The sequence below is a fragment of the Protopterus annectens genome, chromosome 1.part0, assembly GCF_019279795.1.
Source record: "Protopterus annectens isolate FY-2018-M chromosome 1.part0, PAN1.0, whole genome shotgun sequence".
Lineage (NCBI taxonomy): Eukaryota > Metazoa > Chordata > Ceratodontiformes > Protopteridae > Protopterus > Protopterus annectens.
In genome coordinates, this window is record NC_056725.1 from 1,257,793,147 (window position 1) to 1,257,819,685 (window position 26,539).

At 35.8% G+C, this 26,539-nt stretch overlaps 1 protein-coding gene across 18 annotated transcripts in view; it reads right to left on the reverse strand.

Annotated features, from left to right (window-relative positions):
• The window catches only part of SNAP91 (synaptosome associated protein 91), a 2,005,574-nt gene that overhangs the window by 1,161,427 nt on the left and 817,608 nt on the right, over positions 1-26,539 (reverse strand). For all 18 annotated transcript variants that reach the window (XM_044066094.1, XM_044066049.1, XM_044066072.1 and 15 more), the window contains exon 4: positions 6,523-6,625. In XM_044066094.1, coding sequence (XP_043922029.1) covers positions 6,523-6,625 — 103 coding nt within the window. The remainder of the gene's footprint in view (positions 1-6,522; positions 6,626-26,539) is intronic.

The window sequence follows — 26,539 nt, forward strand, 5'->3', positions numbered from 1 at the left end:
TTTTAGGGAGAGCTACCTAACTATCAGGAAAATTAGAAGCAGTAACACACAAATCCTCCAAAGCTGAAAGAACTGGAGGAATGGGTGAAGGTTCTGGAAATTCCTTCTGTAACAGCTCACAACATTTTCTGGGGACAGACAAACATCAGTGTTCTCCCACTGAAAATACTGACACATTCTTGAAATAGTCTCAAGAGAAAGAGAAAGGGAAAGGGAACCCCCCCCCCCAGAGAGAGAATCAGAATCTGAGCTCTTCTCTGAGTCTGAATCAGAAACTCTGCATGTCCTTTCCTCTTCATGTACAGATTCAGAATCTTGAATCTTTTAAGGAAAACTGGTATCTCTCTTATCTTTTATCAGAAATTACTTTATAAGAAGGATAAATAGGCAGAATATAAAACATGAGCCAGCCCCAGTAAACTACTCCTGTCTATGGAAATTTGAGGAGGAGTCGATACATGCTTGGTTTCCTGTTTCTTTTTGAAAGGAAAAAGGGGTCAACAGAAATATTAATAGCGACAACAGCAGCTTCTGCAGGGTTGGGCACAACATTCTTACAAAACAGGGAAGCTTTCCCTTTGCCTTCAACCAGGACGACAAGAGCGGCTCTTCCTTGCCCACTGAGGAGACCCCAACAGCCACACAGGATGTGGCTAACCCCAGTCCTTAGTGGCTGCAAGTGCTACACCAGAGGGATCCAGGGTAAAAGAGGAGTTGTCAGAGGTACAACTAATGGACACAGTAGAGTCACCCACCGGGGGCTGAGGCAAATTGCTAGCTTGCTGTGGTGGCAAAGGCTGTTTGATTAACTTTTTCTTTTTGTGGCTGGAAGGAGGTCCAATCATGGGACAACAGTTTGTTCTATGGTCAAGCTGAAAATGGTGCCTCTTTCCTATGGAAAACAAGTAGCAAAAGCCAGTAAACGTAAAATCTTTAAAAGTCACTTTTTTCACATAAAGACACAATTAAAACACTTTACTAGCATCAAATGGTAAAACAAATACAATTTCTCCACAGAAAATGTTTTCCAATTACTTTAAACAACTTTTAAACTGACAGGAAAAGGATGTTCTCATTTAAAAGTACAATACAGTCTTGTATGAGTCTGTTAAAACACAAACTCCTAGTTTTAAAATAACTTTTCTGAACAGGAAAGTGCTATTAAACACATTTTTTAACTGATTTTTTTCCCCAAAGGAAACTCATTTGTCCAGCAATGAAACAGCATGAGCCAACCGTCGATCCTTGAAAGCCTCAGATCAGTGCACTATTCAGCGGCAGGAAAGCTTTGAAACAGCTTGGTGCTCAAACATGTCATTTTAGTCAGGTCAGCTGACTGACAGTTTGGGCGAGTCTAAGGTACCCTGAAGCCTTGGAAGTTGGGCGGCTGTTACATCGTGTGCAGGATATAACCTATACTGTTAAGTCTGCTGCAGCAGTGATCAATATAATGAACATCATCCACTTTATGGGAACATAATCTGTAATAAGCTTTAAGTGTCTACAAGTAAATAATATCTAGAGTGGAGATGGACCATTTTATATCTAGATACTCTTATTCAACTATAACATATTTAATCTCGTGTGGAGATCCTTCTGCAACAATAACAGATGTTTAATGCTTCTCCTTGAACCTCCTGGGATAACAAGACTCCCTAATCCCCACCTCAAAGGTGTCAAGTCTGCAAAATGAATTCTTTACTAAAATCGGTACTGACCAGCATGGTTATGTACACTGGGTACTCTTTAAACTTAAACATCTGTTTCAGCTGCATTAGACCATTGACTACATATGGGGCCCTTCCATTGGTCTGGTCTGTCAGTGGGCATGCTAAGATTACAAAGGGTGGAATGAAGCATCTGTAAGAAGGCTATGATATGCTTTTTATTGTGTCTTTCGGCTTTTCCCGGTTAGGGGTCGCCACAGCGGAACTCCGGTCCGCTAATGATTGGCAGTTGATTTTAACGTGCTGAGTTGCCAGCCCTAACGCACAACCTTCACCGAAGGTACGCCCATTCACGCATGTCTCCACGCAAAAGACACTCTAGCTGAGAGTCGAACCGGTCAGCATCTTACTGTGAGGCGACAACGCTACCGCTGCACACTTTTTACTGTTGATGACAGACCAATTATTGTAACTGTGCTTTCCAAGTCTCATTATAACAATTACAAAGTCTAGATATGTAGTAGTAATGCGCCTTTATATGGCGTTTCAAAATTTTGTTCATCATTCTCTAGAATGTGGCTGAAGCCCTACATAAACCAAAATATGCTACTTTATATTCTAACTGGCCATCTGTGGTAGAGAATTTCTATTTGTCTTCAAGCATTCCATTAAAGGAATTTGCCAGTAATGTTTTATTAGCTCTAGGATGGTAAGATACCACGTCTTAGCTAATCTCTCTACAAATTTGCCTAAACAAGGCATAAGCATCAAACAGAGAGCTTGCGGAATTTAGAAAAATGTTACGAAACATTCCACTGCCATACAGCTTTTGTGCCAACATCCCATGGCACAAAGGCTTTTCAAGAGTTTGACAATCAGGACATGAAGCATAAAACCTTTGTATGATCAAAAACACCCAGGCGGCTATAATCCAAGTTCAATAGTGTGTTTTGGAAAACTTGGGGTATTTACAGTTGTGGTATTCATTGACTTCTAGAACAGAACAGTTAGACCAGAAAAGCAGAATTCCTGTGTATCCCGACAGAATATACACATCTCAGCAGGCTTCCCTATACTCTTATGATAAATATCCTTATCAGTGTTTTTAACGTATAATTTCTGAAGTCTTGTTGAAGTTATATACCTTAGGCTAGGGCAGTAAGGTGGCCTCTACAACATGATATGCCCTGCTAAGCACGGTCAGTAAAATGGTCAGACTGGGATGTACAGGATTGGAGTTAAGAAGTGTTTGCAAATGGTTTGTAATTGTTTCCACGTCTATATTAAAAATAAAAATTGAGTCCGTCACTGCCATGTTATGGTAAATATGCAAGTAGAAGCAGTGAGTTTTAGTTAAAAACATACATAAAGACTTGGTTGGTTATCTGAAGATATTCTAAGATAATAACTGCTTTGCCAAGCAAACGTTTATATCAACAATATTTTCATACTGCATTAATACTGCAGTACTGTAAAATATTTTCATACTGCATTAATACTGTAGTATTGTAAAAGCTAAATGACCTACAGACAAGCAAATGGTTACATCTTACATAAAATATTAAGATACAATTTCACCACTGAGACTTGTCATCTAACATGCACATTTTTTAGATCAATATTATTTTGAAAACTGTGAAAGAATCATTTGCATGACTAACAAATTCTGCAATATCACTAAAAAGCAGTATACTATCCATTCTTGTCATACATCACTGGGAAGCTCTTTAACAGATGAGTAACTCTTCAATTGGCATCTTGTGTCTACCCTGCACTCCTACAGAAACATGACCCTTATTTGACTAATACTCCAGTCATTTTGGCAAATAAAATACCACTTTTCTTTAATAAAGCTACAAGATAAAATAAGCATCACCAAACTCTTGACTGATTGTACCCCACTATATAATAAATAGCTTTCATGTTTTACATTTTTGCAACTCACAAAATTAACAAGATATTGCAAATCATATGAAGTATATTTTCAATACAGGATTTTGGAGAACACTTCGTAGAAAATCCTGAGTCAGGTATTGAAATCTTCAGAAAGTTAGATGATTAATAAGCCTCTTGCTTCTCAAGTTTGAATAAATTAACTCTGTCTTCTCCACAGTAAATGATATCCTGAGCTGCTCTTCAAAGTTCCTGGATGGATGCTGAGTCAGTGCAAGGGTTTTGAACTGCTCTCTGTGACAGGTTACCACAGCTTATATAGCAGCAGCAGGGCTTTATTTCAGGCTCTGTTGCAAAACTGAAGTACTCTAAACCAAGACTTATTTGGCCTTTCCCAAGGTGCTTTATCCAAGCTTGTATAGCATTCTCTGTGACAGGAAGTAGTCTCACTATGTCATGGAATATTTTCTTTGGCATCTCCACCAAATATGATAAAGTTGTTGCTAATGACCATTAATTTGTTTCACAGACGTTCCTGATTTTACATTCTGGTCACACATGGACTTCCTATTTTCTTAAGAATATTTTATAGTGCAGCTAGTCTCAAGAACACCCTGGCAATAACCTTGTTTCAGCTGCTCCAACTACAAACTGCCCTCCGACGTTTAAAGCAAACATTAGATAAATGCACTTCAGGACTACACAACCTACAAACCAGTGTTCACAGGGCATTTCTCTGTTACCACATATTGGTCAAAGGCTCCAATTTCACTTTTACAGCCTGACTATTCTGACCTCCCATACGGACTCAACTTGTTCCTCTTCTCTACTTCCACCCTGTAACCCAGGAGAGTAAGGCTTTTTATAGGAAAAGAAGTACCTCAATTACCTGATACTTGGAAGTGAGACTTGCAGCTTATAAAAAGTCATTTAGCTGCCCTCAAGTGCAGCTGGACAGGGGACGCAAGTGTCTCCTGCCTGCTTATGAATATTCATGCCATAAACACATCTCAGTACATTTAGTCTTTCGTGTTCAGAAGCAATTTTTAAAAACATTTTATTTGTAAGTAGATGTGAAATGACCTTTTGTTTTTGTATAAAGATGCATGAGAGCACTATTTTTCTACAAAAACAAAACATCATTTCACACCTTCAGACAAGATCTTTAAAAGTAAGCCTAGTATCAGCATTCTACTCCTACCATAACAGTGGTGGATAAACAATTAAACAGTAAACTCAGATGTTCTTGGTAGTCTTAACACAGTTTGCACTAAACCAGGGTGATGGAAAATGCAAATAACGTAATTCATTTGCTGATGTACAGAGGGGACAAAAAAAGCAAGAAGCATTGGGTGGCTATCAGTACTCCAACTCTGAATACAACCAATAAAAAGATGCAATAATTCAAAATGAACAAGATTTGAGGAATAAGCACATATCGTGCAAAGTAGTTTTCAGAATATGCCCCTGCAGATCAGAACAACTCTTATGTGGGAAATATGTATACAGAAGGTTATTCATATAAAAAAAATTCTTCCCATGTTGAAAACAGCATTAAAGTAATAAATGCAGAATTAGGCTACATAAATTAAGTTATGACAGGCCTTATTTTACTTTATCTTTTTCAATTACACATCTGCACCAGGGCGGCCGTGGTGGTGCAGCGGTTAGCGTTGCCGCCTCACAGCAAGAGGTACTCTGGTTCGATCCTTGGCTGGGGTGCCTTCTGTGCGGAGTCTGCATGTCCTCCCTCTGGTCACGTGGGTTTCCTCCGGGTGCTCTGGTTTCCTCCCACATCCCGAAGACATGTTGTAGGTGGATTGGACACTATAAATTGGCTCTAGTTGTGTGTGCCTTCTGCAGAAGGTTGGGCGCCGGGCTGGCAACTCGACACCATAAAACTCCACTGCCAATCATGAGTGGACAGGTGATCTGCTGTGGCGACTCCTAACCGGGAAAAAGCCAAAAGAAGAAGAAGAAGAAGAAGAATACAGCTGCACCAAGACAAGACTCTAACATTTACCAATGAAAAACAAAGCAGATTACATGCATTTTTACTGAATAACATGTGGCTGAATTTCAAGACATTGAAAAATAATTTAGTCAAATCACAATAAGCAGAAAACAGAGGAAAATGCCTTAGAAATGTTTCTGAAAGGGACAGACCTGCATCACCCCTACCCCCACCACACATTCTTACCTAAACATATTAATCCCATGGTCACACAACTCCAGAGAAAAAACACACACACAATGAATCACTGCTGGTGCACAAACAGAAAACACACCTGCAGAGAATGTCTACAGGCAACACACATCACTATGCTGACAACTGGCTACATACACATCACCATCTTACCGTTCTACATGTTTCTGAAAATCTATTACAGCACTACGTTAGCTATATTCTATAAAATGAGATTTCATCTAATTAAGCATTTGAATACATGAGTTTTCTAACAATTTTTAAAGTTTTGTGATTAAATCAATGAGAGGGGCATCTGTCAAAAAATTAGACTCAGAGTCCTGTATTGTCACAAAACTACTCTATGGCTAAATATTAGACTATTCCCAGAATGGTTATGTACTTTAAAGTGAATATCCATTTTGATGACCTTTCCTCTTCTTATCAGCTTTGTCATTCTTCAGTGAGCATGCTTATATTCTTTTTGAAATGTTTCCAGTTCTAACTCATACGCATAAATGTGGGCCATCAATACTATGCACCAGTCACCAGAAACTAAACTCCATATTGCTTTCTTTCCTGCTAAGTACTCTAATTTATCACTGAAGGTAACGTATGGTGCTTGAGCACTGCTCAAAATATCAAAATACCAGTATCTCCTAAAATGTCACTACTCTGACAATTAAAATTATAAGAAAAGATAGATATGGTAATTCATCTCCTGGCAAAATTGTCGAATGTTTAGTAATATAAGAGAAAGACGCATATGGCCCTTACCCCTTTTTGACTCTTGCAAAGTCAAATGCCATCTGTCGATACGAAAAGGCCTTTTCATTCAAATATCTGCTGTAGCGTCTGATAAACGTAGACATGTCATATCCTGAAAAAAAGGAAACAATAATAAGCTATGTGCAAAAGACACAAAACTGTAGCAAAGCAGATGGGATAAAGCCTAAAGGTAATTAAATATCCTACAAAAAGCATCATGCAATGTGGCCATCACATAATATCAGCTTACATATACAGCAAATGGAAAATTGCCACTGAAAAAAACAAATAAAATAAGAAAAGAAACTACACATCAGACACAGGATAGTCAATCATACATGAAGGTTTCAGCATAAGATTCTACAATCATAATTAAATAGCTACTGGATACTGTTGTGGCTTGTTTTTCATAGGTCCACATGTTAGCAAGTCTGTCACCAAAAGTCTTCCCTGTTATGTGGAGAAGGATGATAACGCTTTGAATACAATCTGATGATCTGAGTTTGACTAGCATCACAGGCACTGGAGAAGTCTTGCTGATGATCAGAAGCCTGCCATGTCACCCATCTTGGAGAATTAGTACACTGATTCTAGATGGTTGTTCACCACCAGTATGTGGAGGCTTGTGGCACCAAAGTACAACCATAACTGGGAATGTCAGCTTGGTGGTATCAAGACAGTAATGGTAGCCCTCATTTAATTGTGGATGGGGATACATTCATGCAAGGGGAGTACACTACAAGCCCCCCATAATGAAATGAGTGTTCACATTGGCCACCAGGGCAGAGGTTGAGGCCTAATAAAACACCTTTACAGGCCACATCTGTAAATGTAGACAAGGGCACAAAATGCCTCCATGGCTGCCTGGATGATAGCCACTCCAGTCATCACTCACCTTCTTGCTGGGAAGATTCCACTGGTGAGGGAATTAATGGGGTCAAGACCAACAGTAGGGGGCTCTTGGGCTGCAGTTACAAAGGGAGAAAAAAAGTTTAAAACCTAAAGTCAGCAAGAAGTTTATAAAGCATTCTGTGTAGTGTGCAAGTCCCATCTTCCACAAAAGCATTCAAGTTAGTTTTAAACTGTTCTACAGACCTAGACTCTGTTTCATGTAATGGAAGCATGTCAAATAACCAGAGGAATATTTAAGCCAGAAAGCTTGGTCTTCTATTTTTTTTCTTTCTTATTTGGAAATATACAGTAAAGATGCATTAAGCTAAATGGCAATTTTTATAAAGTAGTTTTACAATCTGTCTGCATACAACTAATTAATTAATCCATTATTATTCTTTTTTATTTGGTTTTAAAACAATAAACAAATCAATTATAAAACAAACAAATAACTATTTACATAGGTCCACTGCTGATCAATACATCAAAGTTATACATATCAACAACAATTAATATTTTTCAAGCAAGCCTTTAAGTTTAAGCCAAGATGTATATGAATTTCTAGTATTAGAAGTTCTCAACTTTATAGTATGCAATTCACTACTGCAAAGAATGTTTGCCATACTAATAAATTCAACAATAGATGGGGTAACTTTACTTTTCCAATTTTTAGTAACTACTTTTCTGGCTATAGCACTTGCATCTGAGGTGGTACAGCGGTAGCGTTGTTACCTCACAGCAAGAGGTTCTCCTGTTCGATTCTCGGCTGGAGTACCTTCTGTGTGGAGTCTGCATATCCTCCCCACAGTCGAGTGGCCTCCGAAAGACATGCGTGAATGGGCGTGCCTTCGCTGAAGGTTGGGCTGGCAACTCGGCACCATAAAAATTGACTGCCAATCATTAGCGGACCGGAGTTCCGCTGTGGCGACCCCTAACCGGGAAAAGACAAAAAGACAAACAAAAGTTTTCTGGCTATAGCAAGAATAGACCAAAGAAGAGGTACTTGGGTTTCTGGAATGATCTCAAGAATCAGAGCACTAAATAAAACTAAAGATTTAGAAATATTACAACTATCTGACCATACAGCTTTAATGAGGTTATTAACTTCTTTCCAAAAAAGGGGAGATGACTTCACATTCGCATATCATGTGTGTTCAATCAGCTATTATTTCAGAATCAGCAGAGAAAATGAGACCAAAAAGGATTAAAGGTCCACAGTGATAGAAAAGCAATACAAAAATGGATAAAATCACATAGCCCACCACGCTGTAAACCCTAAAAATAAATGTTAATAAAATAAAACCACAAAACATGAAATTAAAGAAAAACAGACAAGCACTTTCGGGTACACCCCTTCTTCAGGTCCATCCAATCAATACATAAGAACACATATATAGAAAACTATTAACCAATCAATGGTGAGGTATCCTCCCCCTTAAGATCAGTTTAATGGGAAACACACAGTTCAAGCCAGGTGGCTTATCAGCCACGAGTTTTGCTATCCAATTAGATTCTGGACTCTCAGTACCATTTACTATGTCCTCGCCTCTTGCAGTAACATAGATTATTTGCAAAACCATAAAAGAAAAAGTATGGCTATTATTCAAGACAATATGTTGTGCCAAAGAATTATATTTAGCTTCTACCTTATGCTCCTCATGTGTTGCAGGATCCAATCCTTCAATTACCTGTTCATTTTACCTACGTAAAACAAAGAACACTGCCCGCATTTTGCCAAGTAAATAACATTACTTGTGTTGCAATCAGCATATAAATGAGGAATGTATATACCCTTCTTGTAATTGGATGGGTAAGTCTATTCTCCATGCTGATTTGTGGATAAGCCTTGCATCGTCAAGGATAATTCCCAACTCTAGGAAGTTCACTAACTTTTCATTAAAAGGAGCCTTTAAAAAGTATTCTCTTTAAATTTATATTAATACATTTCTTTAAATTGTCATCAGTCAACAATACCTTCCAGATGTCATTGATAATACGACATATAGTGTTCACATCACTACTACATTTCAAACAAACCCTCGGACCACTTAACATAGATTTATTAGGAATAGATGTACATTCAGACTCCCTAAACCATGGCTTGCCCAGTGTGATTCTCAAACCTCTCACGTCACTGATCATATTTTCAAGCTCATTATTTTTATAGTCCAAGGACCCCAAACTTAACTGTAATAAATCCAGCTCAGTATAAAAATAAGCATAATCTGGACATAACCTAGAAGCTCTAAGTGTTTGTCCTTTTATAATATTTTTAAAAACTCATTTGGGGTGCATACTACAATGAGACAAATAATGGTTCTTCCAACAGGGCTTCCTGTAGAATATCAGTACTACCTTCTACCTTCTTAGTCAACCGGATGTCTAAAAAATCAATCGTACTAAGGGAACTATGGACAGAAAATCAGTTATATTTCCAAATACTGTAAAAATAAATAAAGTGTGATAAGACTAACTCGCTCACCCATTTTCAGCTTTTGGATGTTGTCGTAGATGATGAACTGTCCTTGGATCCAGATAATTTATTTAGCAGCTTGCTTTAAGAACTGGAGAATGCTGTATATAAACTGAAACGTCTGCAGTGGCAGCAGGTGCACCTAGAAGCATGTTTGCACTTTAAAGTAATTCTGAGGGGGTCTCTGCATTTTACGGATGCAGACCTATGGAAACATGTTTCTGGAATTAATGGCCAAATGGCAGAAGATTAATACTGAGACAAGCTTTAGGTACTTATAGCTACTGTTGGATTTCTTTGAACCACATGAGAAACAACTTGTTGCCAAAACTGAGATTAAACAAGTGAGATAGAGAGACGTTTATCAAGCAATTTTTATGTGAATAAACTTGATGCTCTACTTCAAACACTAGCTTCCTATGATGACAAATTACAGCGGGTGAAAAGCAAGAAGCTTAATTGCAATTATAGTGTAAAGTCCTAAGCACGCTGTAAAACCACTTGGTGAATGTTCCGTTCCACAAATAAAAATATGAATCATAAATGTAAAAAGTGTATATGAAGCGGAACAAACCAAGCCTCAATACTGATGTTGAAATAAAATAAATAAAATGGTCTTTATTGTACAAAGATAAGCGCTTTCGCATCCAAGCTTCTTCTTCATCTGCGTTACTTTAAGAATTTAATGAAACAATTTTTCTGATTGGTTACTGCAATAATTGATTGGTTATTGCAATAATTGAATTCAGTATATATTAAAGTAATATGGATTCATTTACTGTTTTGATCTGAAGAAGCTTGGATGCGAAAGAGCTTATCTTTGTACAATAAAGACCATTTTATTTATTTTATTTCAACATCAGTATTGAGGCTTGGTTTGTTCCGCTTCATATACACTTTTTACATTAATTGCAATTATGTTAACTTTAAGGGTGGCAACATTTTTATTTGGGCTGAGAAGAAGCCAGTGGTCACTGATGGTGGAACCCACACAAATAATAAGTTTTCTGGTTCTAAGACAGGGCACAATGTTGATAATCACAAAATGAACCACATAATTTCAGTGGGCTCTAAGAACACATACAATATTGATTCTAATACGAGAACTGAAATACGGAGTCACTTGGCCAATGAGGTGGAAGTTCTTGCATCCAATGAGGTTGGAATAGAGAACCGGTTAACCAATAGCGGAAACATTTCCTCAAGTAGCCGAGATTTGGTGACCAATGTTCCTGCATCCAATGAGAATGGAATAAAGAACCGGTTGACCAATAGTGGATACATTTCCTCGAGAAGCAGTGATTCGGTGACCAATCAACCAATTAAGCAGCTACTGAATGAGGATTCCAGCAAGCACATGATCAGCCATTACCTGCTTGGGGCTAAACCAAAATTAATAGCTTTGGATAATTCGTTTTTTTTTTTCCATGCAAAATCAAAACTCATGGACACAAGAAACAGTGAAAACCACAAAGAAGCTACTAAAGGCACAAATTCAGAAATCTACCATCCTTTCTCACAAATGTTTATTAAGTGCTTTTCGTCTTGTAAAATTACAAAACTTCCTCAGATCTGAGAAGTTTTGTAATTTTGCAAGATGAAAAGTGCTTAATAAACATTTGTGAGAAAGGACGGTGGATTTCTGGATTTGTGCCTTTAGTAGCTTCTTTGTGGTTTTCATTTTTTTCCATGCAGCCTGTTCCAATGAACTTGAAGGGCGTGAACAAATGTGACCAATCAGCAAGCAGATGAAAAAAAACAGTGAAAGGTTTTCTTTCAGTGAGTAATTTCTCTGAGAACTGTCCGGTGTACAATATTTCAACTTATCCTTTGAATTATATTCATCTGATGGTTTTAAATAAAGCTTTGCGTTTTGTTTTTTCAACTCCAGCTAGGTTATATGAGATTTACTTAGCGGAATGTGAGTGTTACCACTGTTTTTACGTGGGGAAGACCAACAGACCCTTTAGGGACAGGATAAGGGAACATCTTTATAGCATTAGGACCCAGTCTGAACACAATGCCCTCTCTAAGCATATTAAAACATCAGGCAATTTACATAAGTTTGGATTTAGGGTAATTGAAGTTGTCATCCCGCATATCTGCAAAGGGGACATTAGGAATCACACTGAGAATAGGGAAACTCATTGGATCATTACCCTCAGAGCAGACAGAGGGAAAGGGCTAAATGAAAGGGCATCCATTAAGCCCTTGCTTAAAGCCCGTAGAATTAGTAAGCATTAAATCTAGGTCTAGTCTCTGTTTTTTAGTTTGAAAATGTTTTTTTAAAATATTATTATACACTGTATACTTGTGTATTTTTATTATACAGTTTTAGTGTAAAGAATTTTTGTTTTATCTGAAGTATACCCTCGATACCAGATATTTATTTAAATATTTTGATACATTGTAACATCATATGTTTTTAAGTTGAATGGATGGATAAGTCCGATTGGTCAAGTGTTTTTGAATGCACTATAAATGTATTACATGGTTGATTATTTGGTTGAAAGTCTGATGAAGCTATTTCAGCGGAAGCGCTTACCTCCTGTTTTATTTTTACAATAAATACGTTTTTATTATAACAGAAGAAAGAGTTGTGCCTGGTTACCTCGTTGCCATTGTTTTTTATGTATTATATACAAGAAAAAATAGTTACACATGGTTAACAGAATAAGTATACAAATTCAGTTTGATTTTTTTTTTTTATGTTTTTAGTCTTGGGAGTATAATGTATTCTTATTTGGGGAAGATTATTTTTTTCTGCAAAAAGGGTGTGGCAATAGGCACCCCTTGCGTGAATACATATGCAAATTTGACTCTAGCGATTGGGAGGAGAAAAATGTATATGGTAAAATGAATAAGTGGAAAAATTCCATTCTGTTTTATGGTAGGTTTGTAGACAATTTGTTTTTGATTTGGAATGATACCAAGGAAGAACATGATTTGTTTTTACAGCATTTGGAAAATGCATCTGATTTTTTTACAATTTTCTGTCCATAGTTCCCCCAGTCCGACTAATTTTTTTAGACAACCTGACTATGAAGGTAGAAGGTGGTACTGAGACCTCCTTCTACAGGAAGCCCTGTTGGAAGAACCATAATTTGTCTCATAGTACTCTGCACCCCAAATGAGTTTTTAAAAATATTATAAAAGGACACTTAGAGCTTGAAAATATGATTAGTGACGTGAGAGGTTTGAGAAGCACACAGGGCAAGCCATGGTTATTTAGGGAGTTTGAATGTAGATCTATTCCTAATAAATCTGTGTTAAGTGGTCCAAGACTTTTTGGAAATATAACAGTGATGTGAACACTATATGTAATATTGTCAATGATAACTGGAAGATATTGTTGACTGGCGACAATTTAAAGAAATTTATTGGTGATCAGCCCTCCTTTGTTTTTAAAAACAATTTAAATTTAAAGAAAATACTTCGTAAAGGCTCCTATCAATGAAATGTTAGTAAACTCCCTAGAGCTGGACTTACCCTTGTTGACAACGCAAGGCTTGTCCACAAATCAGCAGGGAGAACAGATTTATCCATCCAATTACAAGAAGAGTATGCAACCCTCATTTATATGCTGATTGTAACACAAGTAATGTTATTTACTTAGCAAAATGAGGGGAATGTTCCTCATTTTACATATGTAAAATGAACAGGCAACTGAAGGATCACAACACATGAGAGACATAAGGGTAGAAGCCAAACAAAATTCTTTGGCACATCATATTGCCTTGAATAATAGCCATACTTTTTCTTTTATGGTTTTGCAAGTAATCTGTGTTACCACAAGAGGCAGGGACATTGTAAACGGTACAGAAAGTTCGGAATCTAATTGGATAGCAGAACTCATGGCTGATAATAAGCCACCTGGCTTGAACTGTGCGCTTAACATTAAACCAATCTTAAGAGGGAGGAGACCTCGCCATTGATTGGTTAATAGTTTTCTATATATGTATACTTATGTACTGACTGGATGAACCTGAAGAAGGGGTGTACCCAAAAGCACTTGTCTGTTTTTTTATTTTTTTTATTTTGTATGTTGTGGTTTTATTTTATTAAAGGTTATTTTTATGGTTTACAGCATGGTGGTCTATGTGATTTTGTCCATTTTTATTATTTCAGAATCACATCTCCAGCACTTAATTCTATTTGATTTACACATAATTGTAATTCTGTTAGGAGTGACATAAGCTCTGGGTAAGAATTTACAAGTGAAAAGTGTCCAATAAAATGAAAGTGTAGTTTTATATGTAAATTTTAATATTATTTTGTTGTATTCTTTAGAGAAGTCTGCATTATTCATTTTTGAGAAATAGTTCCAAAAGGAATTCTCTAAATATGTGAAATCTGACAACTTTATAAATTTGTGACAAACAGGATTTATTTTTCATTGCATTATTATTGATATTTATTAAGAAATCCAATAATTTTGGGAACAATGTCTTATCTAGGTTAAATATCTTACTAATCTCTGTGTTCTCAAAGTCTGTAAACATTTGTAAAATTAACCAATTCTCAGAATCTTGAATGTATTTGGACCTTAAATTTTCAACACTATATATCAGTACTATTTAATTGATGCCAATAAAGTTACTTTGTTGTTTCAATACTAGCATTTTGTTGAAGTTATACATAGAAGTCATTTGTATATGCAATTGAAAACAGAGAAAATATTAAGTCTTTAATACAATGTTTAGAATATGTGAACTTTTGGAATGAGGAAATTATGCTATTTAAATGCAGAATTTGAGAAGACTGTGTAATTCCATTTACATAAAAATCTTTTACTAGCCAGATAAAACTACTAGGGATTACTTGTTTATGACTGGTTTTGATATATTATTTACTAACAATATTTCTTGATGTATTTGTTTCCATTTTGAATTATACAATGAATTTATTCACAACACTTTTACAATTGTTGAAGTAGCATATAACTGAATATCAGGGAACCCTCTTCCACCATTATCCCAACATTGTCTGTGCCAAAGGAAACTCTTGCTTTATATTAGGATGCCAAAAAATTAAGCAGAATATTATTTATCTTTTTCATCAATTTTTTAGTGGAGATAATACTAAAGATTGTAAGACAAACAATATTGTGGGGAGAATGACAGTCTTAATAAGCATTAATCACTCTTCCATGGTAAAGAAGAAATTATTCCAATTTGTGACTAAACTTAAAAAATTTTCACCAACCTGTTGGAAGTTTGTTTATATAATTTCTTTACTACTAGACATAAGGTTATACCACGGTATTTAATTTGATTACTATTCCAACTGAAGTTAGAATATTTTTGCATGAACTTTTTATTTTTTTATTAAATGATGTACTTGTTTTATTATAATTAAATCTTAAGTTCGATATTTCTTCAAACTGACTCATAGAACTAATCATATGTTCTAATGAATTTTCTATATTTCCTACAGTTAGTAAAATATCATTAGCAAAGAAATGAATCTTTAGTTCAAAATCTTCTTTTATTTTGATATCATTAATGTTTTTATTGGATCCAATACTATTAGCAAAGGGTTCTATAGCTAATGGAAAAAGTAAAGATGATAATGGACAGGCTTGTTTTGTGCCTTTTTATAATTTAAAGGAATTATAAAGAAAATAATCAATTTTTAGCATAAGCACAAGAGTTACTGCACAACTTAGAAATTAAATCAATTAGCTCAGGTGAGAAATTATACACGTTAAGTGTTTTAAATGGGTACGACCAATTAACAGAGTCACAAGCCTTATCTAAATCAAGACTAATAGAAAGTTATTTTTTATTTTTATTTGCATGGTCTATTATATGTATTCTTATTACATTATCCTGTATTTGTATACTTAAAGTAACCATGCTTGATCACTGATAATTAGTTTAGGTGTAAATAGATTAATTTTGTTAGCTAAAATGGACATGAACATCTTATAGTCCATATTTAAACGTGAAATGGATCTGTATGATGAGCACTTTGTAGGATCCTTATCTTGTTTTAAAATAGGTGATATAAGGGAATATTTCCATGATGGGGGAACTTCAGCAGTTGTTTTATACCTCTATAGACCATATCTAATATTTTTACTGCATCATCCAGTACCATTTTATATAGCTTTATACAGTACTGGTATAAGACCATCTAAGGGGCAGCAACGATAGTATAGCGTTTTTGCCTCACAGCAAGAGGTTCTCTAGTTTGATTCTCAACTGGAGTGCCTTCTGTGAGTGGGCTGCACATCTTCCTTGTGGTCACATGGGTTTCCTCTGGGTGCTCCGGTTTCCTCCCACGTTCCAAAGACATGCAGTAGGTGGACTGGACACTCTAAACTGGACGTAGTTGTGTGTGTGTGTGTATGTGGAAAAAATGAACTTCCACAGGAGGCTGGCCACCCGGCGGTGTAAACTTTGACTCAAGATATTGGTCATTGTTGAAGTGACACCCCGACCCCACATGCAAAATGTGAAAAGAGATGATGGATGGAAAAGACCATCTAAGCCTGGAGGCTTATTATTTTTTTAATTTTTTTTTTTTTATTTGATCTTTTATTTCTGTTAAAGTGAATGGTATATCAATTTTTTTATTTGTTCACTAATTTTATTATTTGCACTTTCCCTTAAAAAAGTTCCAATTATATCATTATCTAGCTTTTTTGTATTTTTATATTTTCATAAAACATTTTAAAGCCCTCAAGAACACCTTTATTATCTGTTGTTCTTTCTTTTTTATTACTTATGTGTGTTATAATTTATTTGTTATGATTTAGTTTATTCGATTTCTTTGACTGAATATGCCTAAAGTTTATGTTTTTCCAGGTTTACTGAAGCTTTATGATTTAGAATTTCAACATATTTTGCATTTAAGTTCAGACTGACTGATGATGTCATTTGGTTTTAGATTTAACTTTAATGTGTCTATTTTGGCCTGTAGTGTATACAATTCCTTGTCCCATTCTCTTGTTTAACTAATATACCAGCTTGTAACTCTTTCATTTAAGTAAGCCTTTAGTGAATACCACAGGACAATGTCAGATACTTCACCATTTGTTTATTTGTAGGAAATCTTTGCTCTCTTTAACATAGAAATCCTTGAATCCTTTTACTTTAATAATGTATACTGATTATCTCCAGCGATGTATTAAACTGTTAGTTTTTAAAATAATATTAAAGATAATAGTGTTATTGTCCAATAATGGATTCTAAACCACTGAAACTTCTCTGACATGTGGTAACAGACTGCTTGAGACAAAAAAATTATCAATATTTCTGTTCCATATCTGTACGAATAATGGGTAAGTTGAAGCGAGTTTATTTTTCTTAGCTCATATATATCCTTTAAATTCATTAGATTTACAAAATGTGTTAAGTGTTTGGTTGAAGATGTGATGCTCAGCTTGCCTTCTGCAGTGCAATCTTTGTCTGATAAAATACAATTAAAATCAACAGCCGTTATGACTTCGCCTTTCATGTAATAGGCTACAGTGTCTAAATAATTTTTTGCATCTTTAGCTCCAACCCCCTGTAATCCAGTAAGAGTTCACAGATGTATATAGTTTTCTGTTCCACTCAATTATAACAGTGCTTAATATACCATTTTTATCGAAATAGGTATCTTTTACTTTTGGCATTACTGGTGAGTTCTTTCATAAAATGAGGGTGCTTCTTCTTTTAACTTGAAAGCCAGAACCAGCTAAAGCCAAATAATTCTTTAATCCAAGTCTATCTGTATCTTTATTAAGTAAATGTGCTTCTTGTAGAAATACTGTTTGAGCTTTATGTAACTGCAAGCATTTTAACAGACTCCCCCTCTTTACTGGATTATTTAATCCATTGATTTTAACAGATATGCATTTAAAAATCAGACATTTATACAAGACAGAAAAAAACAGGTATAATGAAATCACATTTATGTATAGAACTCATTATGTACTTTATATATAACAATATGAAATCTTCAACTATGGACAAAACTTCTGAAACAAATAAAATAATTACCTAATTATATAACCCTAACACATTCTACCATGGAATAACATATTCCTAGTTTGTTGAAAAATATGAAGAAACTACCTCTCAAACTCTCCATTACACTAATGCTTAGCTCATGCTTCTGATTCATATTAATCTGTCTCATATTTTTAGCATGCATCATCTTAAAAATGCCTGTCAATCAGTTATTATAAATAAGACAAGTTAAACAGGTGTTCAAAATCTTTATTATAAGTTAAGCAAACTGAATATCTCTATGATCATCTTTCCCAGTACCTTACATTATCTCCCTGGTCTGCTATAGGAAGGAAGTTTGTTATTTTTCATATTTATTAATTTATAGGTCAGATGATTTATATTTTTTTCAATTTTACCGTGTGTAATGTTGTTCACAGGATCATGACTTCATAGATTAGTACCAGACCAACTGTCCTTGTGGGCCATTTCATGCCCAGCTAATTACCCCATGTAAGAATCAAACCCTGCACCCTGTGCTTATAAATTGAACATCTTAATCACTATGAAAAACTCCCACTTTTGTAGACATATTTATATTATTTAACTACATACATATTTACTTATTCTGATCTCTATTTCTGTTTGTGTGCTATGTATTGTACTATTACTATAGTCCTAGGTATTATATTTTAGCTATAATCCTAGTGTAAAATGTCATTTAATAGAACATTTACATTTACCCTTATATATCTGAAGCTCTTTAATCTAGTACTACTGCTAGAAATCAGTCCTATTTTACCTTAAATGTTAATGTCTACTAGTATCTGAACATCTGAAAAATCTTCTCTTTTAAGATTCAAACTTTCCACAATGAATTGCTCTGAGATATTAAGTTTTGTTATCATTAAAAAGAAACAATAACAGAGAAACACAATCCTAAATTTTACACAATCCTAAATTTTTTATCAGAAGTGTCTTTCTGTAGGTTAGTACACAACTATCCTTCTGGTATACTGCAAGCATTCAGAACTATTTAATAACTGACAGTGGTTTAGAATGCAATTCACTGTCTTTGCTTGTGATCAAACTTGTAATTTTTTGACATCTTAGCATATGATTCAAAATATTATGATTATTTACTTTTAGACAGGAAGTAGTAACCTGGACAGTTCTTAGAATTTTCAGAATTCCCGCAGCATCACAAAAGTGCTTATGATTCTTCAAACTGGTCCTCATGACAAGGGGTTGCAAATGAACAGTTTATCAGTTACAATTCATACAAAATGGCTCACGAGTGAATCCAAGCCACCTCTATATTATACATCAATCCCTCAAACCCTTCTAAACCACTAAATAAAAAAAGCATTCCAAAGTATGTTAACCACTAAAAACTATTGTATTTAAAGAAATACTATTTAATGATTCAGTAAGCACTATTTGTATTGGATGCTTAATATTTTAAAGGAGACATGTCATACAAACTTGCATTAAAAGAATGACCGTTGTGTGATCCAGGTTTAACTTGTTATGCTAATTATTTGACAACATTCCAATAATAACTCTTATATATGTAAGAAACTATATTTTTATACTTTTTATAACACAGCATAAATTTCCTGTGTGCTACTGCATGTCAAGTATACTAGCAGTAGCAAGGACTCAGAACTATGTAATAACGGACAGTGGTTTAGAATGCAATTCACTGTCTTTTGCTTATTATCTAGCTTGTATTAATTTATATCTTAGCATATGATTCAAAATATTATGATTATTTACTTTCAGACAGAAGTAGTAACCTGGACAGCTCTTAGAATTGCAGAACTCCAGCAGCATCACAAAAGTGCTCATGACTTTAAGTTGTTTCAAACTGGTTTTCATGATAAGGGTTTGAAAATGAACAGTCCATCATTTACAATTCACATAGAAACACTTGCCAACTCAGCATTACACATCATTCTAACCCCTCCAAACCACTAAAAAAAGTATTTTAACCACTAAAAAGCTATTCCATTTAAAGAAATAACATGTAATGATTCAGTAAGCACGATTTGTATGAAATGCTTACTATAAAGCAGACTGTCACTTTTAAAGGAGACATAGCATATAAACTTGCATTAAAAGAATGACAGTTGTGCGATCCAGGTTTAAATTGTAAAACTGTGAATGTTACTATAATTATCTGATATCATGCCAATAATAACTTTTATGTATGTAAAAAATATATTTTTTAAGCTTTGTAACATAGCACATCTTTCCTGGGTGCTATTGCATGTCAAGTATACTATCAGTAGCACACTACTGGACCATTTTAGGAACTCAGAATGTAACATGTCTTTATAGTGTCATTTGTCACATCTTGCATTATATTTAATAGTGCACTACTTAACTATGCCAAGATATCAGAAAGTATGCCACCCAACATAAATTTCATTATAATAATGATTAACTTTTTAATAAAATGAATAGTTTAACCTTTTAAACTGTAAATGAAATTAAGTGGCTTTATATATAGCTAAAATAATCAAACTAACATTTTAAAAATGAAACCAGTAACCATTTGAAGTAGGGAAATAAAGAAAGAAATGATTTGCTTTGTAAAAAATAATATTCAGCACCTGTTCATAAGTATTCAAGCACTTCTTTAAATTAATAAGAATTCATAACCATGAAATAAAATGATTTTCATTTGTCATTCAGTTTTTTACTGTTTTTGTCTTTGATTAGCCAACCATCAAAGAAGTTGATGTATTCCAGTCCATTTCTTCTGTTTTTTCTAGGACTTTATTTTTCTGTATAATGTCCATTGCTTTTTCCAAGGGGTTAAAAATCTTCTTTCCTTCTGGAAGGTGAATCCTTATTTTTGCTGGAACAAGATTTGTGCTTTAAAACTATTTTTATTTAAGCTTTCAACAAGTGGCATGCATGCTTTTCTTTTGGACATCACTAATGTAGAATAGTCATTGTCAAATACTATAGTATTTCCTTTAATTTTAACTGGATAATTAGTCCATGCAGCTTTTAAGACAATCTTTATCTTGACTTGAAAAAATCTTACAATCACTGACCTTGGTAAAGGCATTTTTTTTTTGTACAGATGAGTTAGAAAGTGATGTTTGCGCTCTTTTGAGTTCAGACAAGTTCAGAGTTATAGGTAGCCAGATATTAAGGAATTGAATCATACCGTCTCTCATAGGTTCATAGGTTCATACTAGGCTATCTGCCCTAGGGCATTTATAAGCCTAGCCAGAGTGTGTTTGGCTTTCGCCACCCATTTTAAATTAATTTTGCTATGCCCTTTTTCGAGGTTAGTATACTGTGCCTCTGTCTAACAGTGACACAGAAGTGATACCCGGGGTAAACCTACGATCTCCCATCCACTCATCAAGATTCCTCTTGAAGAGAGTCAATGAGGGACTCTGCCTAACCTGGACTGGGATTTTATTCCAGAGTGAAGGGAGCCTCTGGGTTATGAATCTGTCCCTCCAGCATGTCCTATTTATTTCAGTGCTGAGGTTCAAGTCTCTCGAGCGCGTAGCTCGATGGGATTTGGATTTTCTGAGGTGCAGCATGTCCATTAATTCCGGGTTGGACATGGCTTTATACGTCAGGCACAGATCGCCTCTGAACAGGCGGTATGCCACTGAGTAGAGCTGGAGTTTACTCTCTCCCTCTTCTTTTTCAGGAATCCCGTAAATCCTGATGTTATTCCTTTTAGAGCTGTTCTCTAAGTCTTCTATTTTATCCCAGAATTAGTTTTGTTTCAGAAGAAATTCAGTGTTATTCTCATTATCAACTCAAGTAATCTTGCATCAAAATCAGACATTATAGACTTGTGATGATTGTTGTTTAAGAGAATCACACAGCACTTCAATTTGATTTTGGCATTCCTCTTTAAAACGGTCTATTTTGCTTTCTAGTTTATATATATCTTGACAGATAACTCGTTGTTACCTAGTATAGCCTGTATGTCTTTTTTCATTGTACTGTCCGGTACACTGGGCTTACAGTGGATCATTCTGAGACAATTAACTATTTCTAGTTTTCTTGACAGGAAAAAGCAATTAAGAGAGTTTCAAACTTCTTCTCCTTTTAGGTAAATCTTTCAGCAGATGTTCAATTATAAATCCAGCCTCTGCTCTATCTAAAACATTCTATTTGAGTTTTATTTAGTAAAAATCCTGCCAGAGATGTTAAAATGAAGCTGAGCTAAGAAACAGTGCTGTTAACTGCTCACCATCTTGGTCACACACATTATTCTGAGATACAGCAGAACCTGAACATATTTATAAACAGTCTGAATTTTATTAAGTTTAAGAAATAAAGGCCTCTGCTCTATCTAAAACATCCTAATTAGACCCATTTAATAAATGGGCTGGAACTCTGCAAACCTAATCAAAGGTTTAACTAACAACAAAGATGTTTATTTACTGAATTTGTTAACTGGGGTAGAGAACTTATCAGTCCTGACAAATTATGGTATCAGCCGTGGGTCATTAATATAACCACTTATATAAATTACATAAAAAAAAAAAAAAAAAAAAAAAAAAAAAAAAGAAGTGACAATGAATACAATAAAAAGAATGTGTAATACAAAGAATACAAAAGTACATGAGCCAGTAAAGTGACAGGATAAAATTACATTGAAATCAATATACATTTAAGTGCAAAGATTGTCCTACATTTAGGATAACAGACCAATATCTATCTAAGCTTAGCATACACAAGTCTGAGGTGAGAGAATCCAGTTAAAGAAGTACGATTTCTTTCCCTACAGTAGTTCTGGTTGGGTATGACAGAAAAAAAGATTTATTTTTGCACAAAATTGAAAGGTATTCAGTTTGTACATGTTTCTAGAGAAATGGTGAAACTGAGTGAGGGGGTGTAACCAGAGACCAAGGAACTTGAAGGAGTACACTTACTCCAAAGTTGAATTGCAGTGGTCACAGATTTTTATAGTATTAGGGATCTATTGAGCTTCTGATGAATGCTAAATAATGCTGTTATTTAGAGGACACTTAATTTAACCTGTATATTAAGAAAGACATTTTCCTTGTTGATCCAGTCACTGAGACAGAGGAAGTCAGATTGTAGTTCACATTGCAATCTAGTAAATGAGCGGTTAAAGAGGTAGAAAAGTAGGTCATGAGCCTACAAAAAAGAAGAAGGTGAGGAAGATCCAGTGTGATAAGAACAGAGCCATAAGGAAGTCCTCAGATTAGAGAGGAAGCGTGGTTCTTACAGGATTTATAGTAAACTGTGGAAATGTCTGTCTTTCTGGAAGATGGCGCTGAAACCAAAGAATGGCATATGAGCTTGATGCCTATTTCTAACAGGGAAAGTTTGAGGGAGGGGTAGTTAACTAGACTGACAGCACTGGTAAGATTTATGACAATGGATGCAGCTAGCATGCCTTTGTTGACTGATATGAGAATGTCATCTGTGACTGTCCATATGGTTATGCTGAAATGACATTTTCAGATATGATCTTTAAGCTGTAGGTAGACAATTTGTTTCAGAGATCTTGCACATGGTTGAAGGAATAGGGATGGGGCAATAGTGGGAGGGGAGTGTGGACCATTGTTTCTTCTTATCAACTGGCCTATGAGAAGAATAGTACAGCTATGTAAGTAAACTTATCGTAACAATAGATGTTCAAATGATTACTGCTGCAGTTGCCTTAGCTATATGGCACATATCCTGTCAAGGATACAACAACCGGCCAGCTTTTAACGCTTCAGGGCACCTTCCACATGTCAAACTGTCAAGGCAGCTTGGCCTGAACTGATTAAAAGAGAAGTCTGGACACCAAAATCTTCAGAGATTTCTTGCCAATAAACAGATGGAGGCTGAGCCCTGAAAAGGCAATGCTAGGAATGACAGTAAGTAAATGTCCACATCCTAGCATAAAAAACACACCAAAAAGAAGGGAGGGAGGGAGCAGCAGTGGTCATTCAAACATCTACTGTTATGCTAAGTTTACTTAAACAGCTCTATTATGTTCACCATATTGATCACTGCTGCAGCAGCCTTAGCAGTATGGCTAGATTACCCTAACTTACTACATTTGGAAGGTGGAAGAAAAGTCCAGGAGCCCCTATGGAATGGTCCTAGCACAGCCTGACCTAGACCTACAGAAGGAATCAAGCTTATAGTGCTTTGTAAAAGTATGTACAGAAAACCAAGTAGCAGCTTCTGGAATACTTCTAGAATAAACCCTTGAAGCCAAGATCCTGGCAGACTGGGCCTTGACCTTGACTGCAATAGTTTTGTTATGATGTGTTTAATAAAAGGTAATAATCTTAGTCTGTTCTGACACAGCTTGTCGCTTCTTCTTACATTCAAAAGAAATAAACAATTGATTCAAAGACCTGAAAGATTTAGTTCTGTCAAAATAGTACCTTAGTTGTCTGAGGACATTGAAGGTGTTGGGTATCCTTTCTCCCTTATTTGCAGGTTCAGGAAAGAAAACTGTCAGTTGGATAGCTTGGCTGAAAGTAAAGTCTGATATCACTTTAGGTATAAACGAAGGCTGATACCACTTTAGGCATAAAAGAAAGATTAGTTCTCAAAGACATCCTGTCTATGTGGAAAATGAGAAGGTTGATTCACCGTAAGAGCCTACAACTCAGTTAGCTTTTCTAACACAAAATTAAGATCCCAAGTAGGGGCCACCAGTTTACTTCGAGCCCTCTTATGCAAACACATTTTGAAAAGAGACTGTATTGCAAGAGGAAGATCCATGGGCAGACGTGTAGAAATGGATGACAAATGAACCTTGATGGAGGAATAAGAAAGGCCATACTATAGTAACTCACACAAATACTGCAAAACCAGAGAACAACTAGACCAGAATGGGTGCTGATTATGTTGTTAGCACCAACTAGAAAACCTTTTCCATTAGCTAATACATGATTATCTAGTAGCATTCTTTCTTGCCTCCATTGGTACCTGCTGCACATCCTCAGTGATCAGGTGCCTAAAGGAATTAAGACCCTATCATCCAGGCAGTCAGCTGAAGATGACTGATGTCAGAGTTTATCGGTCACCCCGTTCTAGTGTGAGTAGATCCATTCTGTGAGGAAGCTTGTGGTAATTGCCCATGGCCGTTTCCAAAAGAAGGGAGAACAACAGCTGCATGGGCTAGTATGGAGTCACCACAATAATCTTGGGGGACTGCTACTGAACCTTCAAAAGTGCCTTGGATATTAGTGGAAAGGGTGGAAAAGCATACAGAAACATTCCTGTCCAAGGAAAAGAAATAGCATCTGTCTTCCAGGATTCCTTGCATGGAGTCCTGGAACAGAATACTGCCAGTTAATGGTTCAGAGAGGAGACAAACCGCTCTACTTGATGATCTCCCCACAGATGCATCAAACCTTGGAAGACTCCTTGATCTATTGTCCATTCATACAAGGGCTTCTCTAGTCCTGCTCAGCTTGTCTGCCACACAATTTTGTTCTGATGAAATGCAAGATGCCTATGGAGTTAAGACTGTGCTGCAATGCTATATCCCTAGGTAACATGGCTGGTCTGCAAAGGGTTGTAAGACTTGGTTCCCCCCTGCTTGTTGATATACCACTTGTGGTACTGTCTGTTCCCCCCTGCTTGTTGATATACCACTTGTGGTATTGTCTGTAACAACATGAAGTGGTCCCGGGGACCAATGATGATTCAGAGTGCTGAGTGCATTAATCAAGGTAAGCTTCTTTCTCTGATATTTATATGCTTGCATCTGCCTCTGATGTCCCCCCTCACCCTGCAATTTTATCCTTCCTGAAACTGCTCCCCAACCAAAGTCTGCAGCATCTCTGATGACTGACTACTTTGGAACAAGGTGGGAGAAGAGGAGGCCTGACTTTAAAAATATCTGTTGTCTCTACCAAATGATTTCTCTTCTGACAAACCCCAGCACCAGCATTTGAAAAGACGAAGGGTGTTGGTGCTGGAACCAAACAGACCTCAGATACCACTATATTGGTTTCATATGCAATCTTTCCAGGAATATCATGATAATCATTGAAGCTACGAGACACAAAATCCTGAGTTATTCCAGCACAGTGACCCAAGTTTGAGTAGATACCCTTATAAACAAATCTAACAATATATTTTTTTTCATGTGGAAGACAAGTTCTTTGAACTGAGATGTGTATTTGACATCCCAGGAACACAATCTTGTGTAAAGGAGTTAAAAAAGACTTTTTAATGTAATCTTGAAGTTCTAGCTTGTGTAAGAGATCTATCACCCAAGGGAGAGATTCCTCACATTTTGAAAAAGACTCTGCAAAGATAAGCAAGTCATCTATATATGGAAAGATGTGGATATTCTGTATCCTGCAATGAGCTATAACTGGAGTTAGATACTTTGTGAACATTCTTGGTACAGTGGATACCAAAGGGTAAGGCAGAGAACTGATATAGTGATCCATGCACACGCAAAATTGGATGAATAGGGATGTGATGAAAAGCATCTTTTAAGTCTAGTATAACCATTGAAAGAAGTGGCAACAGGTTGTGAAGTGGCATTATTTTGAACTTAGGCACGATCACAAACAGGTTTAGGAAAGAAAGATCCAAAACTAGTCCCCAAACATCTTCTTTCTTTGGGACCAAGAACATCCTTGAATAAAAATCTTTCCCTGCCTGGGAAGGAGGAACTACTTCTATCACTCCTTGGGACAGTATGTGATGAAGAACCAGTGGAAACAAGAGTCTGATCTTG